Source organism: Clinocottus analis, unplaced genomic scaffold (assembly GCF_023055335.1).
Source record: "Clinocottus analis isolate CAN_PGR_092001 unplaced genomic scaffold, fCliAna1.0.p SCAF_20, whole genome shotgun sequence".
In the NCBI taxonomy this organism is placed as follows: Eukaryota; Metazoa; Chordata; class Actinopteri; order Perciformes; family Cottidae; genus Clinocottus; species Clinocottus analis.
The window spans coordinates 3,452,164-3,473,150 of NW_027175932.1; the positions used below are offsets into that span (position 1 = coordinate 3,452,164).

Consider the following 20,987-nt stretch of genomic DNA (forward strand, 5'->3'; position numbering starts at 1 on the left):
GGATGCACTGACACATATATCCTCATATTTTCACATCTGAAGCCAACTGACATTAACCACGAGTGCAATTATTATGTTTTTTTTTCTCTCCCTCCCCCGCACCGGAGGAAAAAAAGGCTCACGGTTCAAGTCTCTTAGAAGATCATTAACAAACCAATACATCTCCGCCGTGACAGGAAAAGTCAATGCAACAGCCACGGCGCCGACAACAAATCAGTTAATTGCGTCACTCGCTGGCAACCGGCGTTCTGCTCAATTTCAATGAGCTCCACTTTGTTTTTGTTCTTTTTTTTCCGCCCTCAACTTGTTTTCTTCCTGCTTTAAAAAGCACCTGCGCTGCGGAGAAACGCACGTCCTCACATTGCCTCCACCGCACGGTCCCACCGGTCTCCGTCTCAGACAATAGTGAAGCTCCAGAATGAAAATGAGGAAAGGAAAAAGAGGAACTGAATTCACAAGCTTGTAGCTTATCAGGACATTCCAGGGACAGAAGGAGACGTACTGAACTGTGACCTGCCACTTATTCGCTCCTCTTCTGCCTCCAAAGTTCGGGTTTATTTGGCGAGCTCTATGTGAAAAAAAGCTGCACACAAACACACACACACACACTTCCTCCTCTTCCTCTTTCCACCTGCAATATCGCTCTGCTGAAGCCTCTCGCTGTCCCTGTGGGTCAGGAGCGGAGCAGAGGAGGTTTCTTTGCGATACACTAATTATAAGGTCTTAAATACGACAATTATGTAAAGTAGCTTCATGGACGCTGTCGACGAGATGGAAGGATGTCGGAAGATGATTTGGGTTCAACTCATTTCTGACTCAATTAGAGTCAAAACAGACAAATTAAAACAGTTTTAGAAGATAAATATCGGTTAAAAGCAATTACGTGATTCTGCCTCGCTTTAAATTGCTGAAGTCAACTCGTCTTGCGACATCCTGGTTACAAAGATAATTTCAGCACAATCAAATGTATAAAGTGTCAAATTGCTTCATGTGAGGCGGACAGGTGGGGAATATATATACAATCCTCTAACACAATGTATGTACAGTAATTACATAACAGTTGAAACTCATTTCATTTGGTCAATTGACAGAAAACTAATCTGCAACATTTTTGACAGATAACTTCTGGCAGAAGAATAATACATAATTTGCGGGTTTTGGACACATTTCAATGTGTTTTCTGGGAGATTATGAAGATCATCTTTTGATATATCTTCCGATACATTTATCTGGAAATTGAGAAACACGTTGAAAAGAAAATTACCATATATTAAAGCTACTATGAGGAACTTTTCATAGTGTTGATTCTGCTGCCCCCTGTGGACAAAACCGGTGTTGTTTCTGAGCACCGGATTCCCTTTCGGACATTCATTCAGTTCAGGTTGTCCCGTGCATCCCTTCTGTCCAGCAGGACCACGAGGAAACCCTTTTAAAATTGTCTGTAATCCACAGATATGATATGAAACTCAAAATAGCCGAATAATTAATTTTTCCGGGGTTTAAACACTCAAACTCCAAAAAGTCGTATCACTTAAAAGACATGAAAAACAAATAAATCCAACAATGCATCAGCCCGCCTCTCAACAATTTGCCTTCCCCATCCCTTTTGATACACTGAGCACACTAATCCTGACTAAAGTTGTACATCTTGAAGACGGTAAACAAATATATACGATATAGTTTTCATCCTTTTCATCCTTTCGCTGGAACGTAGCCAGAAAGACCTGGAAGAAGATGTTGCTTGATGCGCCGATGACCAAACCCCACGATATTGAATCCTCTGTCATGATCTTGATGTCGCGTTGATTTATTACCGAGCTTAACTCGGCGTATCGGCTGGCTTTGATGCAGTTCAAGAAATCCATTGCAGCTGATCCACACACACACACACACACACACGCACACACGCACACACACTGACAGCTAAATCAGCATGCACGCGTAATGCCACGCAGCCTTTTTTGAATCCTCCTCCCAATCTCCAGGCCTCAGGCATGCTCTGCTGGGGATGTTCTCAAAATACACCCATCAATCATTCGTGCAGACGGCGTCGGCCCGGCCCGCCACGCGACTCTGCTCGCGACGGCTGCAGGAGCCTCAAGGTGAAGGAGGGCGCTGCGTCGCCTCTTATCACTCACCTGTAAGGACTGCACACACACACACACACACACACACACACACATCTGCACCGTGGAAGCAGTTGCAGCCCCCCCCAACCCAAAAAAAGAAAAATCCTAAAAAGTCTAAGGTGGCACTGAGCTGGATGAAAAGGACAACGGAGCGAACAGGAGAGGTGACATTTCTAAAACGGGAGGCCTTAGACACACACGGCGCAGCACACACACACACACACACACACATACACACACACACACACACACAGAGGGCGGCTTTTTGTTAACTGAGAAAAGAAGATGGAGTAAAAAAAACACACACACAAGCCCTGCCTTCGTGTCCCCTGGAGGGAGGACGAGATGGAGGGAGTGTGAGCCCGACGCCGGCTCCGTGAGGGACGAGAATAACTTTTGCCCGCGACGCTCGTCACATGACCGGAAAGAAATCGACGCGTCCTGTCTTCGGTCGCTGTTTTCATACCAGCGACAGTCAGCTGGGACGGAAGACAAAGAGACGCTCTGATACGATTCAAATCCTGCAAACCTGAGCACCATCGAAGGTGTAATCCCTCCATGTGACTGTTCCTATACTGTACAGCCGGCGCAGAGCGGCTTCGCTCTCTTCCGGATGTCGCCTGATGAAACATGCTGAAATAGTGACGAAAAAAAAACATCTTGGGGTTTTATCTGATTCTACGTCACTCATCAGGAGGCATGCTCGCTACCTGCTTTGGCAAACGTGAGGTGAAAGTGAAAAATGCTGCGACAACGGGCGTGCTCGGTTTTCCTTTTTCTCATCCAACAAATATTTGGCGAGACAGGTGAGAGCAAAGAGACTTCAAGAGTGGAATGAAAGCAAACAGCCAGGTCCTGTTCGCCTGGCCTCGTTGTATTCATCGACTAAAACCAGAAGAAGAGGAGACGGGAGGACGAAGATGGATGGGAAGGTGGGAAAGATGGAGGCAGAGGAGAGTAAAAATATACATAGTGTGAGTTATGTAACGACAAGGCGTCTGTGATGTCAACGGATCCGTCTTCACGGGAGCCGCCGCTCCTTTGAACGCGCCGACGTTCGACATGAGAGAGAACAAGTTGTCTTTAGCGGCGGTGGAGGCGTTCGCTCACGCGGTGCGTTTAAGTGCAGTTTACAGGTGCTCGAGCGTTGTCATGTTGTGCCACTTTGTACTGTAATTCCATAATATTGCAGTCAAAATGGATGTACTTTTTACTCCACTTTCCTTTAAACACGTTACCGCCGCTGTGATGAAAGATCAGTCATTGTAATGAGATACTATCTCGTAATTATGACTTAGCAGCTCATAATTATGACTTAGCAGCTCATAATTATGACCTAGCAGCTCATAATTATGTGATAGTGTCTCATTAAAAATGACTTACAGGAGGAAACGGGCTTCCACAGTTATCACTTGTTAGGCAGGTACAAATACTTTAAAACATACAATGTGTGTCTTATAATAAATACATTGTTATGGATTAAACAAATCAACGGTGTTTGATAAGCGGAGAAATAAGCTCCACCTCCAACAACAGGACTTAATGGAACAATATATGTTTTAATATAACAGTAATTCTGCATAATTAGTGTAATAATTTAATGCAACCATGTTAATGACTGAGGTGTCTGTTGTAAATCCATCACTTTGACCTACGAGCTCAGTGTGCAATAACGGATTATTCCCAATATTTTGGATACTATTTTGAATTTGACCTCCAAATAAAGTAGATCTATTAAGATACGTTTTCACGATAATACTTATCTGATCAAAGTACACGCCGACACAAGGCATGGTTTACTTTTTATGGGTGTAGTTCGCGTGTTGCTAAATCTCAGTAAACGATCTAAACACGTCTTCCACATCTGGTGTTTGCTTTGCATCAATGTGTGTTCAACTCCATACTCAAAGTCCCACTTAATGCTCTCCTCTCCCTCTTCCTCCTCCTCCTCCTCCTCCTCTCAGCCTGTTGTCCCGTCACAGCTCACAGACTCCACCTTGCGATCCTGTTAGCGCTCATCAGAGCGTGGCTCAGGTCCAAGCACGGACTCGCACATCTACCTTCCCCGACCAAATCAATAGCAAATTCACAGCGCCGGCGGCTTTTCTGCCCCGAACTGAGCTCAGCTCTCAAAGGAGGGGTCGGGGGGGTCAGCTGGTGCCAACCAGGCCGAGGAAGTTCGGAGGGGAACGACACACCTCTCATGGCGGCTGCTCACTCGGGCCGCTTGAACTGGAAACACGCTTTTCCCGCCGTCAGGAAGAAGCCAACGCCGAAAAACAAACTCCGGGGATTCATGTGAGACCGAGAAATCTTGCGAATCAGAAACAGAATCTGCAGCCGAGATGCTGAGCTTAATGCTAAATGCTAACATTGTCACATTAGCACGCTCACGATAACGTGCCGATTTTAGCAGGTGCAACGTTTCGCGTGTCAGGATGCTCTAATTAGCTCTACGGCTATGTACAGGTATGCAACTATTGGATGACGGTGCTAAACCAAAAGGTTAAGATATCACCAAAGTTAATGCACTTTATTTAAACTTAGTTGAGTCTACGGCCATGAGATGTTCAGTCTGGACCATGAAGGATGACCGGCAGACGTTTTCAAACCCTAACTGACTCAGAGCGTGACAGACTTTTTGTCTAAAAGCAGGAATATCTATTGGCCCAACACTGGTAATGTGCGTCTCCCCGCTCGCAGACCTGCAGCCGCCATTAAAGCGCTGCATTCCCTCCAGCTGGGACTAACTGGATTAGTTGCCCAACCAGATCAATACCAGTCCTCACAAATATCAGCACATCTCCTCTGGCGTGAGTGTCCTCTGGCGGATGAATCGGATTGGAAGGGCTGGAGATAAAAGGCCAAAATCTAATTTGGAGTAATTCCTCGCAGGCGTCTCCGTCTTTGTTTCTGTGTCATTTCATCATGTCGGGGATCTGTCTCCCTTTAATGTCGTAAGATTTAGAGGCGACGGGGAGATTCAGCGACAGCGCTTTCCAATAAAATGCAAGATCAGGAAAGCAATTCGACTGCAAAGATAAAAACCAATGTGTCAACAGGAAGCGGTGCCCGTGTTTAATGCCGTCACACACGGTGCAAATATTTGCAGACCAGTTGCCATTTCTCCTCCTCTCACTCTATCTTGCTGCAGTCAAATGGGGTCTGCAAATACCTCTGAACATTTGCTTTGTCCAGGCAGCCGCCTCCGGGTCTGAGAAAGTGAAGACATTTTCATTTCCTCCGGTGGCCAGCAGGGGGCGAGACCTCTGGCTAGAAAAAGGAAGTCTGGTTGTATAGAAGTCTATGAGCAAATGAGTCTACTTCTCTCTTGATTTATTCCCCCAGTAAACATTGTAATCATGAGTTTATGGACCCAATCTCTAGTCTTAAGTCTTCTTCAATACATCATGATGTTGATTTAGTAAATTATGGTCCATTTAGAGTCAAATTGGCAAAGCAGGGTTGGCATGAGGGCGTCACTTTGTCGCTCAGGTGTGTTTTCAGTGCAAAGTTAATTGTAATTTTGGCCACCTAATAATGTCTTATTCACTGTTTGGTTGTAAGTAGCTCCACCCTCTTGTGGTCCCACAAACCAAGATGGCGTCTCCCAAAATGCCAAAGGCGAGGCTTCAAAACGGCAGTTCACAAACCAACGGGTGACGTCAACTTCTCATAGATATGGACATGAAAACTAAATACTGCACAATCTCAACTTGATGACGGTGCTTCGCGGATAGTGAAGGGATCACCAAAGTTATTACAAATCATCTGGTTGGGAACATAAATGTCTGTCACGGCAAACCGTCCACTAGTTGTTCAGATGTTTCAGTTTTGTGGATCAAAGTCTGACTTCCTTTCATGGGATCCTGTGTGGTTTTGGGCTGTTACTCAGTAACTAAATAAGCAGTTTGACGGCATCACCTTTGAACATCAATCTCAAAAAAAGTAGCAGAAAGATGAAAGATATTAATAACAATAACCAGCTGCAGCGCCACTCACTACTGAACCGTCACACACACCTCACACACACACGAGGCAGGTGAAAGCAAAGAGTCATCTGAAAACTGTTTTCAGGAGCGCTCGTCCGTCTCTGTCTGCTTGTGTCAGCGCCGAATGTATTTTGAGAGAAACACTATCCGTGCGGTCACACCTTCACCAGGAATATGCACACAAACACACACCCGTCCCTCCCACCGTGAACAAACACCAAAACAACCCCCTCAAGACGAAGAAAAAAATGAATAAAAAACGAGTGCCATCCCTCATTTGTTGTCTCTGTCCATCTCCAAAATCCGGCACCGGCTACTCTCCTCTCCGTCTATAACTCAGGCGATATATCTCCTCTCGGTCTCGCACGTAAAGAAAAGACGAATGGGGAAGCGGGGAGCGAGGGTGAGTGGGGGGAAAAGAGATGGATGACACACACGTATTTATGTAGGCTCGTCTAGAAACCCGCTGCATTGACATTCATCCGTCTCCTTTTCTTTCTGGTGTGTGTTTGTTGTGTGCGTGGGCGGGTGAAGGACACTCCACACATCTCCCTGAGAATAAAGAAGTCTTTGTAACCCTCCAGTCTCTTTGGACCTGGGCTTTAAACACACACATCACGGGGCTTCCTATCCCCAGCGACGGGTGCACACACACACACACACACCAACATTGACAGTGTATAACTCCTCAAAAAGAAATTGAAATCCTTCGCCAGGCTCACAAGGAATCAGCAAATGTCTCCGAAATGAACTGAAGTCTCGCATGAAATCATCTCGTCAGATCAACAGGAAACGGTTTAAATCTTGAAATATTAATGCTGCGGGGGAACTCGCAATTAAAATGTACGAACACGAGGTGCAAAGAAAAAAGAAAAAAAATCGGAAGGAAAGGAAAAATAGAAGATAAAGACGCAGCACTCACCATCCTCTTTGCATTCCTCGGGCGGCTTTGCCTTCTTGGCTAGCCTCGGGTCCAGCCACGATGTTGTCTTGGTGTTGTGGCTGTGAAGAGACGACAGGGAGAGAGAGAGAGAGAGAGAGAGAGAGAGGGAGAGAGAGTGAGAGGGAGTGTGATAGATGGCGAGAGAGAGGAGACTTGGCAGAAAGAGAGAAGGAGGTCGGCGGATTCTTAATTCGGCCGGAGAATCATTTCAGAGAGGAAAGATGAGACTTCCTCGTGCGCCTGCCTCTACACGAGGTGACGAGAGAGACGGGAGGAAGAGAGAGGGAACAAGAAAAAACACCCTCTAAGTTTACAAAATGGGAATCAATACTTTTAATTTGCTTACTGTCTCTCATTAGCAGGCAGAAGAGGATGGGAGGAGAAGGGGAGAGAGGAAGATAGAGGGGGTGACTGAGGGAGTAATGGAGGGGAACAGCTGTGAGCTTGGCAGATTCATCCAGAGCCTCGGGGCAGGGAGCTGGATCCAGATCAGTTATGAGGTGCCAGGGAACCTCGATGCATCTCCACAGTTCAACTGAAGCTCTGGAGCCACAATGGCCTCCCTTCATGGTGACAGTAGGGAGGGGAGGGAGGGGGGAGGCAGCGGGAGGGGAGGCGGACTCAAAGTGCCAACGGACAAGAAACCGAGGTGAGAAGATGAAGGAAGGCGATCCCATCGAGAAGCGACCGGGTATCTTTCTTGGTTTTTTTTCGAGAGGTCTGCACGCTGTTAGCTTAACCTGCTAACCATCTTAGTTTACTGTGTCAGCATGCTAAGGTTTGCTAATTAGGGCTAGACAATTGAGGCTGATGGGAAAGGCTTTAATGAAGGTATTTGTATATCCATCTTGAGAGGAGAAAGTCACATTAATCCGGGCGATTGTTTTGCCTCAAAAACAATTATCAACCTCGTGGCGTCGAGATACGTCACCAAAACTTCGACCTAATGATGGCGCTCCAGGCCCAAAACTCTGGATATTTCCATCTGGACCAAAATAGTGCACCAACAGACGGACATCGCCGTCCCTAAACGCAGATGAAAGTGGGAGATTAAGGTCCCGCGCCAAACACAGAGCCAAATGAAGTGCAGTTCAAGGAAAGGTAAAGTCTGTTTGCTCTGCCTTTGAGTCTGCTCCAAAGCGTCGCACTCCCTTCCTTGCTCTTCCTTCCTCTCTTCTCCTGCCATGCGTTACTATTTATAGTATAACTATCTACTTCTACTGCATCTTTCCAGTCCTCCCACGCGCCTTCTTTGCTACCCTCGATCTTTACTATTTTTAATCGCTCCGACTTTCTTTCCCACATCCGTCTCCATCTCTTCGTCTCTTCAGCCGCCTCACTTCAAGGGCCGCAGGTAAACAAATTGATCTCGTATGGAGGCCAATCAAAAAAAGAGGCGAGCATCCCTTTGGCAGCTGCTATCACTTTGGCACGGCATCACATACGCCCAGACGAGGAAAAAAAAACAAACTCGGAGCTCAAAATTCAGCAGGCTAACTGCATTAGTTGTGTAACGTGCTTGATGGGTGTGGGAGCGTGCGATGTGTCTGTTTAGGGGAGGAGACATATGGCGAATCGTCTGCAGTGGCGGGGGGGAATTAAAAGTCTGCCTCCGTGGCAAGTAGACGTGCGCCCGGCTGGATGGGAATCACAGCTGTCTCATTTCCGCGGCTGCTCGGTGTTGCCGCGCAGCTTCTAGCGGCTTATGGTGCGTTCAAGTGCGCCGGGATTCAATCAAGGCTGCGGAGAAATTTAGCCTAATGGCTGCAATGATCTGTTGAAATACATCTAATAGCAGAATCATTTCTTGTTATCTGGCTACATGAATGGATGCTACGCAAGAACACGTGTCCACATGCATGAACAAACACTCAGCGCTACTCTGTTGCTCTTAAGTAACAGAGACTCACCTCCGCGGTTTTACTGCGGCTGTAAAAAAAACCTCCAATGAATTAAACTTAAGAGCGAACAGCGGTATTCCTCGGGACCTTTAAATCTCATTAAACCACCAGGCATTAATTACGGCCTCTGTGTGCGTGCGCACATGGCAATATACAGAAGTAAATTCACATGTTACGAGCTCTCATGGAGTAACTCGGGTTCAATTTAACGTCGTTCAGCTTGCAGGATGAAATTAGTAACTCAAGACGAGTTAGTAAATTCAACTGGAACGTAAGCAAAGTTGTTGGAGAACAATCGCACGGCTGTTTCTTTTACACGCGTACAGATTTAGATTATATCTTCTGTAACTATTTTAAAGCTGCCCTCAATATTTATACATCAACACTGGGTCACATGAAAGGGGACGCTTTTAGTATCAAACCCAATTCTACACTTTCCTTTACCATAAAGGAGTATTTAAGCATCTTTTAGCTCACCGCTTTGCTATTAAGGCCTTTAACACCAAAACGTAGCGGAGCGTCTAGATGCAGAACATCCACATATTCACATCTGAAGTCAAAGGAGATCAAACATGGAGCTAAAAGAGGAGTGAATATTTATACTTAAAAGCTCAACTAATCAATATTTAACAGCGGGGGTCGAATGAAAAGAGTTTAGGAGTATTTCAGTATCTTTTTATCTCACTGTTTGGTGTTTTTCGCCCTCCAGATGCAGCGAGGGAATGAACTGGATGCTAACGCGGCTCAACCTGAACTTTATAAGGCGCTAATATGTCATTGTTGTGTTTACAGCTTGTTCCGTTGCTTCCACGTGGCCATAAAACTCAATGGATGCCGCTTTAAAAGTCACTCAGAAGATTGCCTTCCATCTGCTGAGTTTTTAATTCCTTATTGCACAGAGTTTTACGAAACACCCGATAGGAGGCACAGTGCGGCGGTCCCGGGTCAACCGTTGGCGTCGACGTGACCGGTGACACTTACTCTATGAAGTAGACCTCTCCTTTCTCCGTGTACGCCATCTCCCAGTTGTCCGGCAGCGGCCCGAGCTCGTCGTTGTCCTCCGGTTTGGGTAGCGTCATTTTCGGGGACTGTCCGTCTTCTTTGGGCGCCTCGGGCGGGGCCTCTGCTGGGATGCTCTGCGGGGCGGCGTCCCCCGAAGCGTCGGTGCTCTTGTCCTCATGTTCGCTCGACTCTGTGGTGACGAGAGATAGAGAGAGAGAGAGAGATAGAGGGGGGAGGGGGGGGATGCGTCAGACGCCAGCTTATCGCTCGGGGAGGAGAGAGAGGGTTGAAAGACGAAGGGGGTGAAGCGGGGACGCAGGAGGCGGGGTGAAGGAGGCTGATTTAGAGGCGTAGGGGGTTAGGATGCAGACAGTAAAGAGGAAAGGATGATTAGAGAAAGGTGAGAGACAGGAGGCGACTCGGGGGGGCCGGAGGGGGGTGGAGGTGGAGCCAGGAGACGAAATGATGGAGGTTAACAAGACCCAAAGACGAATAAAAGCTGAAGAGACAACAGAGATTGAGAGAGAAGCCGGCTGCGATGCCCTAGTTTGAGTTGCGGCGGCGCATTCACACACTGAGAGAGAAGTGGTGGGCATGGAAGAGAGAGAAAGTGTGTGTGTGTGTGTGTGCGTGTGTGTGTGTGTGTGTGTTTCCCAGGCGAGCGCAGCAGGAGGGAAGTGGAGAGGGGACGAATGAGAGCAGGGGAATTGAGAGATAATCTATGGGAGGGAAAGAGCGAGCTGGCTATCTGCTTAGATCACAGAGCCCGCTGCGCTCTATTGATTCAGCTCTCTTGGTCAGCCCACACTGTGTCCATCTACAGAGGAAAAATAAAAAAAACAACCTCCTCCTGAGCCCGACGCAGCAGCCCACTTTAGCATCGAACACGGCCCGCCGCTCAACCCGGAGTTATCGAGCATCTCGGCGCCGCCGATAGGAATCAGTTAAAAAAAAATGGTTCCAGCGTTTTTCTCTCTCGGCTCAAAAGGAGTTCGGCGAGTGTCGTCCGCGTGGTGAGGAGTAACTGGGGAACGGGGGCACGAGGCGAGCTGAGATGCTTAGATTAAAAAAGAAAACCAGGAGTCCTGAATCAAGTCTGAAGAGTAACAGTGACTGTGTGGGTGAACTGGATGTAAAGACATGAAGGCCTTAAAGTGAAGCTAAATGATCTAAATATCTATATTGCCTCCTTTTAAATAACTAGAAAAATATTATTGTGTTCTGTTCAACCTTTAAATGGATTATTCCTTTTGCAATATTACCTTTTTAACATGTATCTTAACATTTTACACTCATAGTGAACCTTGTTTTCGTTCAATTCCCTGCATTTGACTTACTTTATGCTGTCGATGAAGTTGAATTACATTTACAAGAATTCAGGAGAACGTTGTGCATTAATTATTCTCTCTTTCTTTCATACTGTAAGGCACTTTGTAAACAGTAGGAAACGTGCATTATTGTTCCATATTCATGGACAGTAAGCCTGTACGTCTACGCTTTCATTTGTAATGTCTCATTTCCTGCATTTAAATGACTTAATTCTGCATCTTCACGTCTCTGTCTCTCTCTATTTTTCCTTATTACTATGCTAAGTACTTTTTACACATTTAGAAAGAAGCCACATAAATAATGTCGTATTTCCATATTCTACAGGAAACGTTAGCGTCTACATCCAGGACGAGGTATCCTACCTTGTTTGAGCTCCCCGTCGTATGAAAATTAAAATCTCATCCTCTTTGCCAAACGCTTTGACTCTCCGCTCGGTTTTCCGAGTGTTTTGAGAGACTCGTCTGTCCTGAGGCGACGGAAACCCGCTCAGAGAGTCACAGGACCAAAGCATGGTTTTGGAATCAGAAAAATCAAACTCATAAAGCCTCTTTTATAACTGTCTTTTCATGTGATCATGGGACGCATTCAGAGTGTTTGCTTTGTGTGAAAGCGTGTGCATATGTGTGTGTGTGTCTACTTGCATAACCACACAAAGTAAAAAAAGAAATATAAGAAGAACTAAGAAGTTCTGACGGCTTTTGTTCAGACTGTTTAAGGAAATAGCCGAACAAAGAAAGGTCTCCCTCTATTATTCATACCTCGCGGTGTTTGGCCTCGTTGCTGGATGTCACTCCGGCCTATTTTCAGGATTTACAGAGAGCGCTGTGGACGGGGGCGGCTTCACAAGTGAGAGGAAACGCTTAATAAAAATGTCCCCTGGTTGTTTATTAAAGAGGCCGCGAGGCTCCTGTTGGATCGGAGAGCGGGCGTCCGCCCTCTGGCCATGTGGGCCGGGGACAGCGCTCGATGATGATACCTAACGAATGATCCCGACGTCTGGAGAGCTTTAAATCGCTTCAAATCGTTGGGAGGGGTTGTGTTCTCGCTGGATAATAACACAGTTTACACATCTCGCCGTTAAGTTGCACGTGAAGACAATTAAAAAGGCAAAAAAGATCCTTATTTCCCCCCCAAGACTAAAACGGATCCTCCTGACCCGGGGCATGACCTCGGACCCCGGCTCTCAGCGGCGAGGCCTCCGCCTCCAGCGACCTCTGACCGTGTTGGTGGCTGACCTGGGGTGACGGCGACGCCATTGCCGTTCACGACGGGTCTCTCCTCCTCCTCCTCCTCGGGGGGCTCGATGCCGGCCTTCTCCATGTTGCTGACCGACTTGTTACGCTTCCTCTTGCCCTCGGAGGTGGGTCTGGCGCCCGGCAGCAGCTGGTCCGTTACATTTAGCAGCAGAGCGCTGGGCTCGGCCGGAGGCTTCGGGGTGCCGTAGAAGTTATCTGGAACAGAGAGGAGGAAGAGGAGGACGAGGATGAAGAGAGGTGTGAGGCGCCCAAGGGGCCGTTTTATATGCTTAAAGCTTTCACGCTTTATTTTCAACCAAATGGCTGTATCTTGTTGTGTCTGTCTCCCGTTGTTAAAGGGACAGTTCACGCAACTTTAGTGCTTTTGGTAGCACTTTATAATATCTACACACTATTTAGCATTAGAAAGCATGAGTAAATGCTTTATTACAGCTTTAAAAACCATTAATGCATCATCTGTCAGTCCGTAACTAGTGGTTTGCAATATATATGACTCCATTTACAAACAAATAAAGTATGAAAACCCAATCACGAAAGGCATAATAGTCAAGCTTATTAATCAAGAATAAAACATTTATAACTCTTTATGAATTGCATACTAATGAGGTACAAAAGAGCGTTCATGTTGCATGCTTTATAAATGATGAATTCAGTGTTTACTCATGCTTTACTGAAGCTAAATAGTGCGTAGCATGTTAGCGTGGTCATTGTTAAAAACACCTTTGTGCCTCAGAGCATCTTCATGAAGCTGCAGACTCTCTCTTTGTTTCCTTTTCTCTAAAGTGTGACGAGACAACATGTTTCTCCCAAGAGGGAACACGGACACACACGATTGTTGACCCAACTTTGCGCTCACACATATAACTGAAATCAAGAAAAAGCACAAAGCAATAAAAGATAAATCCAAAGCACATCAGGTAAATGCTGAAAGAAAGAGAGAAAGAGAGAAAGTGTTTGTGCAACATCCCGGCAAAGAGGCCTGCAGATCTGAAGCAGCGATGATGAGAGTGAACTGTCAGGTCCGTGACACCTCTGCACCCGCTACAGGGAGGAAGAAGAGGAGGAAGAGGAGGAGGAAGAGGGGCTCGGCGGCCTTGACAGCACGTCAGCCTCCCCGCTGAAGCCAGCTGACCCATGAACACAAGGCCCGGGGGCTGGAGGAGGATCACGTCGTGTCGTAACACCGCGAGCGATAAAAATGTGCACGAGGCGACGCATGTTTCGCCAACAAAGACTCTTCAGTGTGCACCGATCTGTTGTTCCCCTGCCGCCTTCTGCTCGGCACATCAGCCGCTCATCAGACCGTGCGCAGGCGCATCTGGCATGTGAGTGATTAGTCACAGTATCTCTAAGTTTCGGGCTTTCGGTCAGAGACGACTTCCCGCCTCCGGGAACTTTCCACTTGGCTCGGACTCAACACAACGCTCCAGTCTTTTACGTCGACTTTACATTTTTACTGTATCTGTTCGCCTCCTGACAGCAGCCCTCGGTTCTCCATCCGTCATTGTTAAAACCACCATAACTTCTCTTTTATACTTTAAGGGTCACCGCGAAGATATTACCTTAATATGAACAATTTCCTTTTTTTTTTTTAAAAAAGGTAGAAAAATGCTGCCAGCTAAATCTGTGGATTTTTAAGAGGACTGTAACTGTGGGACCGTTTCGGGGGATCAATTTGTTTTCAAATGTCACTTTTAAATGAGAACAAACAAACTTCCATTCACATCTTTTTGCATTCAGAGGAAATAGCAGCAAAAGCCGAGCAAATCAAACCGGCTTCATCCGCACGGGGCTGAATAAGGAAATAAGATTTCTTTCTTTTTTTTTTACGATGAAGTGACCCTTCAAATGAAAAGGTTATACGTTTCCCCGTGGCTTGAAGAAGGCACAAGACTCTCAGGGTTGTAAAACTTTTTAAAAAAAAAAGAAAAGCTGAATCCTCCACTGTTTTGTTTTTACCTTCTGGAAGAGAAAAGTGACATTTCGTAGGTTTTCACACACCAGCGGCAGAGTCGCACACGTTGGAGTGAGATGTCAAATCACGTCGTGCAAAGTCTGAACGATGCTCTTTTCTTCTGGGGGATCAGACTATTTTAAATCCGAGAGCGTGAAAGAAAAAAAGGAGAAGGCGTCTCGGGAATCGGCCACAGTTCAGGTCTGCAGAGGACGCGTCGCAACACGGGAAGACAACGCGAGTTCACCGGGCTCGACAAGAAGAAAAGCTAGAGAGATTTATAAAATATATATATATGTCATCAATTGGAAACATCAAGTTCATGAAGCCTGCATTGAAAACTGGAGGAGAGGAGCTGTGAGAAGATTACGGCGACTGTCGGGATTAGAACTCCACCGAACCACAAATCCTGGAGCCCTAACGAGCCGGAGATTTGCCGCTGAGAGGAACTAAGAAGAAGTCCAAGAGCTCCTCGTGTGAACTGAAATGACCCAGCAGCAGCAGCAGCAGCAGCAGCAGCAGCAGCAGCAGCAGCAGCAGCAGCAGCAGCAGCAGCAGCAGCCACACAGAGACCTGGACTTTTTCGGTAAGTGGTGAAGAAAAACGGAGAAGAAAACGTCTCAAATTACAAAACCCTTGAAAACGCTTCCAGTGAGACGACAACGACGTGTCAAACCCTGATTCAAATCTCACAAACCCAAACGTTTAGACCCATTAACTCACATTTACGCATTTGTTACTCATTAGGCTTTTATTACGACGTGAAAGCAGATAAACTATGCGATTTCTGCAAGATCATCGCTTTCCGTTTGACGCTTGCATTCGTTATTTTGTGGGGCTTCACGTCATCGTCCTGCGTCGACAATGAGAGGCTGACGATGTTAAACATGTTCAATGTGAAGACTTGAGCTCCAGCAGCGGCGCTCTCGTTCACGGGCCCTCCAACATGTCGGGGGCGTGGACCCCCCCGAGGGGAAAGAAAGGCCCCTCCTCTTTTCAGCCCAAACGCATCCTGTTGCAACGCGATAAACAAAAAACACATTTCAATTCCAATCACGTCAACAGCACTTTGCTTCTTCACAAACAAAACGGAGGGGAAATTTATTCAAATTGCATTGGACTCAACTTGACAGCGTTTATACATTTTCAAGTAATTGATTTTAAAAGCTTTTCACGAATTGAACCGTAACAAGACTGGCGTGGTCCTAATAAACCCAGACTTTTTAAAATGACCAATTTAAAAAGGTAATTTACTTTAAAAAAAGGACTTAAAATAAAGAAATAATGAACTCGTTGTTGCGTGTCTCGACCACATTACAGCTTCTATTGATACAAACGCTAACGCGGGTGCTCGTATTGGACACAATTGGATGGTTTTATTGACGCAAATACTTTCCATCTTTTCTTTTTCTTGAAAAAAATAACGAGTTCGCCGACATTGGACCCCTCTTTGAGAATGTAATCTCCAGGTCGACTACAACATGTGCTACCTGCCTCACCTGCAAAGAAAGCATCCTCAAAGGGAATAAACTCAAGTGATCGAGCATCGTTCAAGGACCGAGGGAGAAGAGAGGGACCGAGGGATCCGAGTTTAAAACCCTCTCGATTTAAAGCCACGACAAACGGTGTCCTTCAGACAGAAAGGTAAAACAACATATATGTGCCATAACATAAAGCTATATTATATTGCTATATAATTACCTCCCCCATGCTCCTTGCTGTGGCTCTAACTTGAGAAACCTTGAAGGATAAAAACGCCTCACAAAGCGCCGCCGTAGTTCCTCCCACAGAGAGACGAACAGCGCCGTGTCAGGAGTTCATTATCTCTAAAGGACACGCGCAGCAGGAAGCCGACTTCCTGTCCGTTGCAGTAACCCACCTCCAAACCTTTTCCTCGCCGCTCCAACAAGTGAGATGATCCTTCCATGCGGCTTTCCTTTTGAATTTCACCCTTTTCTCCGCTTCCCTTTCCACATCTAATTGGCCTTTAAATTATTAAAAATATAGGGGGGAAAAACGCGAGTGACGACGCAGAAGGAACTCCATCTCCACCGTCCCCGTGGAAGGCGGCTCCCATCGCTGAGAGGATCTAACACTGCTTCCGGAAACCGAGCGTTAAATTGGCCATCTGCCATCCCCTCCTCCCTCCTCATCCTCCTCCTCCTGCAGTGGAGTCAGGTGGGAGAGGAGAAAGTTAGCTGCTGTGTGTTATGATGGCAGGGGGTCCCTTGAGCTTTAGAGGCGGCCAGACACACCGAGGGCTGCATTTATTTGAGCAGTTTATATAAAAAAAAATATAAAAATCCAAGCCTAGGGCCCGTCTGACCACCGGAGAGAGGGGAGTGATAGTGTCTGTTTGTTTTGATTAGCCGCTGCAGCTCAGGCTCAAGGACCGAGCCCAGAGAGAGCCAGCATGAAGGTACTGCATGCATAAGTGTGTACGTGTGTGTGTGTGTGTGTGTGTGTGTGTGTGCTGGCTTCTCTTCATTCAGATATCGCAGAAGACTCCTTTGAGTGTCCTACATGACTGATGACACACCGAAAAAAAGATGGATGGCGAGGGAGGGGGCAGCGCGCTGGCGGCGAGCGGAAGCGATGAGCCCGCCTCAGCATCCATTCACGCCGCTGTCACTCACACGAAGAAAGAGAGAAAGTAGAAAATAAAAAATACGCCTGCGGTGCCCCGGCGCATGGGTACCATCAAAAAAAATTAGGAAAATCACAAAAGAGGGTCTGGCAAATCACCCGGCGTGACCCGACGGCATCCTTACCTTCATATGTTCCGCTCTCGAGCAGGGCTCCACTTTTCTCCAATTCCATAAACCGGTCAATGGTCACGAAATTATAATCCACCCCCGGGACCTCTCCCTCCTTGGGCTGCCTGGTCGTGCCTGCAGGAGATAAGCGAAGGAGGAGTTAAGAGCCGCCAGGAGCTTTGAAGGCCGCCGCTGAAACCAGAGGAGCCTTTAAAGTAAGAGCGACTCGTTTCAAGTGTTTTTTGAGAAGAGATCCGAACGCGCCGGAGCAGAAACACGCTGACCCCGACCCCCAGATACATCCATTAAGTCCTCTTTATTCCCCTCCACCTTTTATTTGTGTGAGCGGCGTGCATATATACACCGTCTCAGGAGATAAGTGATGCAATTTGTACACCGAGAGGAGCAATCAAGTCAATTTTGCTCGAAGCTGACAGCACCTCGAGGACTCCACCCTGCCGCCCGACTCGAGTGGTGAAAATATGTTTTCGTCGCGTTTTAAAGTCAACTTCACCGTCAAAGTATTTACGATGTTAAACCCGAGGTACAAAAGCCACTTCCTAAACACTTCCTCGTCACCAGATGCTAATTAGACTTGTTAGAGCTGATCCCGGCTGTGATAACACGCAGGCACTCTAACCCCCGAGGTGCCGATTTGTTTTGTTTTTTCCCACATCGGAGCAAAAAGGGCTCGTTCACACTAAAAGAGGAGCCCGTACAAAACACACACACACAGTAAGTATCCATGTGTGTGTTTTAAAGTGAGCAGGGGAACAACTGGGCTACTGATCGCCCCTGGTTTGGCGGCGTGGGGCGGTTTGACATTGGTCCTGCATCACTACACAGGACTGGAACAACGCCGGGCGCTGTGTAGTCCACTGGGCCGCCACGAACCAGCAAAAATTACACCATTTAACATCGGGCCCACTGTAAAAAAAACTGAGATTATGATCCCGTTTGTACAACTCGTGTGTGACAAACGCTTCCAGCGGAAGGAAAATAACTAAATCTAAGCTTTTTAAAAAGGGGATTTCTTTTTTTTTTTTTTTTTAAAGAAATCAAAATCACTCAATTACACATGTCTTATTCAAGATCTTTGTACCAACCGGATCCTGTCGAAAAAAAAAACATTAAATTATGCACGTCTCAGAGGAACTGGAACAACACGAATGAGGCTGGCTGAGAACAACGGTCATGTGACACAGACCGATGAAACCTCAGCTGAACTACGGGCCTTTTCATAGTCAACTGTGGGAAAATGTTGCATGCATAGAGTCCATTTTTTTGACTAGAAAGGATCAAAGAAATTCAACTTGTGGTTACTTTTCTTTTCTGGCATTATAACTGTGTTCTCTACACATTGAGCCAGAATTGTGCCGCTTTTTTTGTGCCATCTCGCGATGAGCTAGTTTGTTTCCTTTAGACACACAGTGAGAGATGACTTGTGGTCATTATTAAAAGGCGCACACTTTCTCCAACACAACTCCCTTTTCTCCGACGTCCCATTGTCACGGCATCCAACAGGAGGACGAAGCTCCATCATTTAGGTGGTCCGATGTCCGAGCGGAAAGTCGAATCGATATTATTGGACAACGATCGTGATTGAAGACGTCCGAACCGCCTTTTCGTGAGAAGAAAAGGAAAACATCTTTAATCAAGAGACTCTGGTTCAGACGTATTGGTTTTCAACTTTCATCCTCCAGACGGCATCAAACTACGTAATGATCGGGAAATGAATGCAAATGAGGTCGTTAAGCTGCTCGCCAAGCCTCCGCAAAGTTGCCTTGTTAATGCGCTGATTAATTGGTCCGTGAATGCAGAAACTTGAGCCACTGAAGGGCGTTAAAATCAGCTCGTGTGATTGAGGCTACCGCTGTTGAATCCAGCGTTTTTGTTTGCATAAAAGTGTCTGAAAAGTCACTTTCTTTCTCCGGCAATCCGGTTGTCAAACACGACTGTCGTACGAGATAAAGCGGCACCCCGGACACACTTTCTTAAACCTTTTTGCTGTCGACGACCTTCAAAGCTGAAAACATCAAACTGGAACCTGCTGACTGAGTAATTTGTAAGAACTTAAAAGAGCAAATGAGCGGCGGGGAACGCTGTCACTTGCTGGAAAAACTGTTATGTAAAATGTATTCATATGTGTGTGTGTGTGTGTGTCGCACCTCCAGTAGAGAGTTTCTTGATTGTGTCTGTCTGCATGAGGGCTTGTGTACCCGTCAGATTAGTCTCCCTCGCAGGCGGAGACACTGACTGAGCAGCGCACACACACACACACACACACTCACGCACACACAAACATTTCAAAGAGGACCTTTGATGTTGCAGAACTATAAATAGCAGCATCTTCTGCTGGGGACTTCTCTCGGGTGACAATTTCTAAAAAAGGAGGCAACCACAATGCCTCTCCATTTCCAGGCCTTTGTATATAGGTCATGATCTCGGGGTGCAAATCAGCTCAGTCTCAAAAATTCAGCACACCTCTGTCAAGTGCACAGCCATGAACTTGGATATTTTTGGAGGGAGGTATACAACTAAATATAGCGTCCATCTTTTTGGCTGCTTAGAGGAGAACGGCTTCTCAGGTGTGGATCTGGATTTGGGCCGTTTCAGGAACGTGGGAAGCTCACTAAAAATAAGTGTTGATTATTTATTTCTTTGCACAGACATCCTCCCCGTCTGTCAGGTGGCTGTTTAGTAAGGAGACGGAGGAATAAAGAAAGACAGATGGGAGAAAATGAATAATTTGTTTGTATTTCTGCTTTTACATGTCCGATGTCAATGGAAATTGTTGACAGGCAAGATGGAGAATTACTTTATTCATATCATTTACATAAACAGTATTTTGATGATCAGAGAATTCAAACAGACAATATCTCCTTTTAAGAAACTTCAACACAAAATGCTCTCAAAGTTGTAAAAATAACTTTTTTTTAAAGTTATGATCTTTAAAATGTATCTGCTCCTGACCGATGTTTCTAAACTAAAATATTACAAATATGCCCCAGCATTTAATGAATACTTTAGCTAGAAAAGATTTCAAGGCAATAGTTTGTTCTCATTGTGGCCCGAGCTCACAAAGCGAATAAAAGAAGCGAGTGATTACTTTGGGGGTAAACTGCAATTAAAGCACGTCACAAAGCAGGCAAACAGCGATCCAACGCTATGAATCAATCCCCGCGCTGGGACCGTCGCCTGCCGTGCGCCTGTGAACTAAAGTATAAATCCTCCTTTAAACTTGACCGCTGCCTCTACAGACAACAAAACGGATCAACACTGACTCGTGAACAGGCGAGCAGGTCCTTTTGGTGCAACTGTGAAGGGACTAGTCTTCTCTCGGGATGCTATTCGACGTACAAAACAGGAAACGAAGGCCCCAAAAAAAGACAGACGGCGAGGAAGCAACGATACTGGCCCTCGAGATGGCAGTAGTAGGAGTAAGAGGCAAGCACGGGAAGAGACAGGGATGCATGAAGGAGGCGGCGGGCGTAATGGACGGGAGAGCTGCTGAAATATTTAACGCGTGGGACGAGTCTCTCGTGGCCTTTGGCCTCCGCTGTACGTCCTCGAAAGCTCGATTCAACTCCACAACCCAAGAGAGTCCAACGCTCGCTCGTGCAGGCTTAGCACCACTACCGGGTCACCGCGAGTGATTTCACACCCGAAAAAAAAAGCTCCTACAGAACACATGAACACCGCTCCAAGCTGTCCCCGCTATGTTA

The 20,987-nt window shown here is 46.4% G+C and overlaps 1 protein-coding gene across 10 annotated transcripts in view; it reads right to left on the reverse strand.

The window, feature by feature from the left end:
* Positions 1-20,987, reverse strand: part of magi2a (membrane associated guanylate kinase, WW and PDZ domain containing 2a) — a 170,930-nt gene that overhangs the window by 47,991 nt on the left and 101,952 nt on the right. For all 10 annotated transcript variants that reach the window (XM_068586020.1, XM_068586017.1, XM_068586015.1 and 7 more), the window contains exons 3-6: positions 17,278-17,397; positions 12,532-12,747; positions 9,947-10,157; positions 7,044-7,123 (exon numbers count right to left, since the gene is read on the reverse strand). In XM_068586020.1, the coding sequence (XP_068442121.1) occupies positions 7,044-7,123; positions 9,947-10,157; positions 12,532-12,747; positions 17,278-17,397 (627 nt within the window). The remainder of the gene's footprint in view (positions 1-7,043; positions 7,124-9,946; positions 10,158-12,531; positions 12,748-17,277; positions 17,398-20,987) is intronic.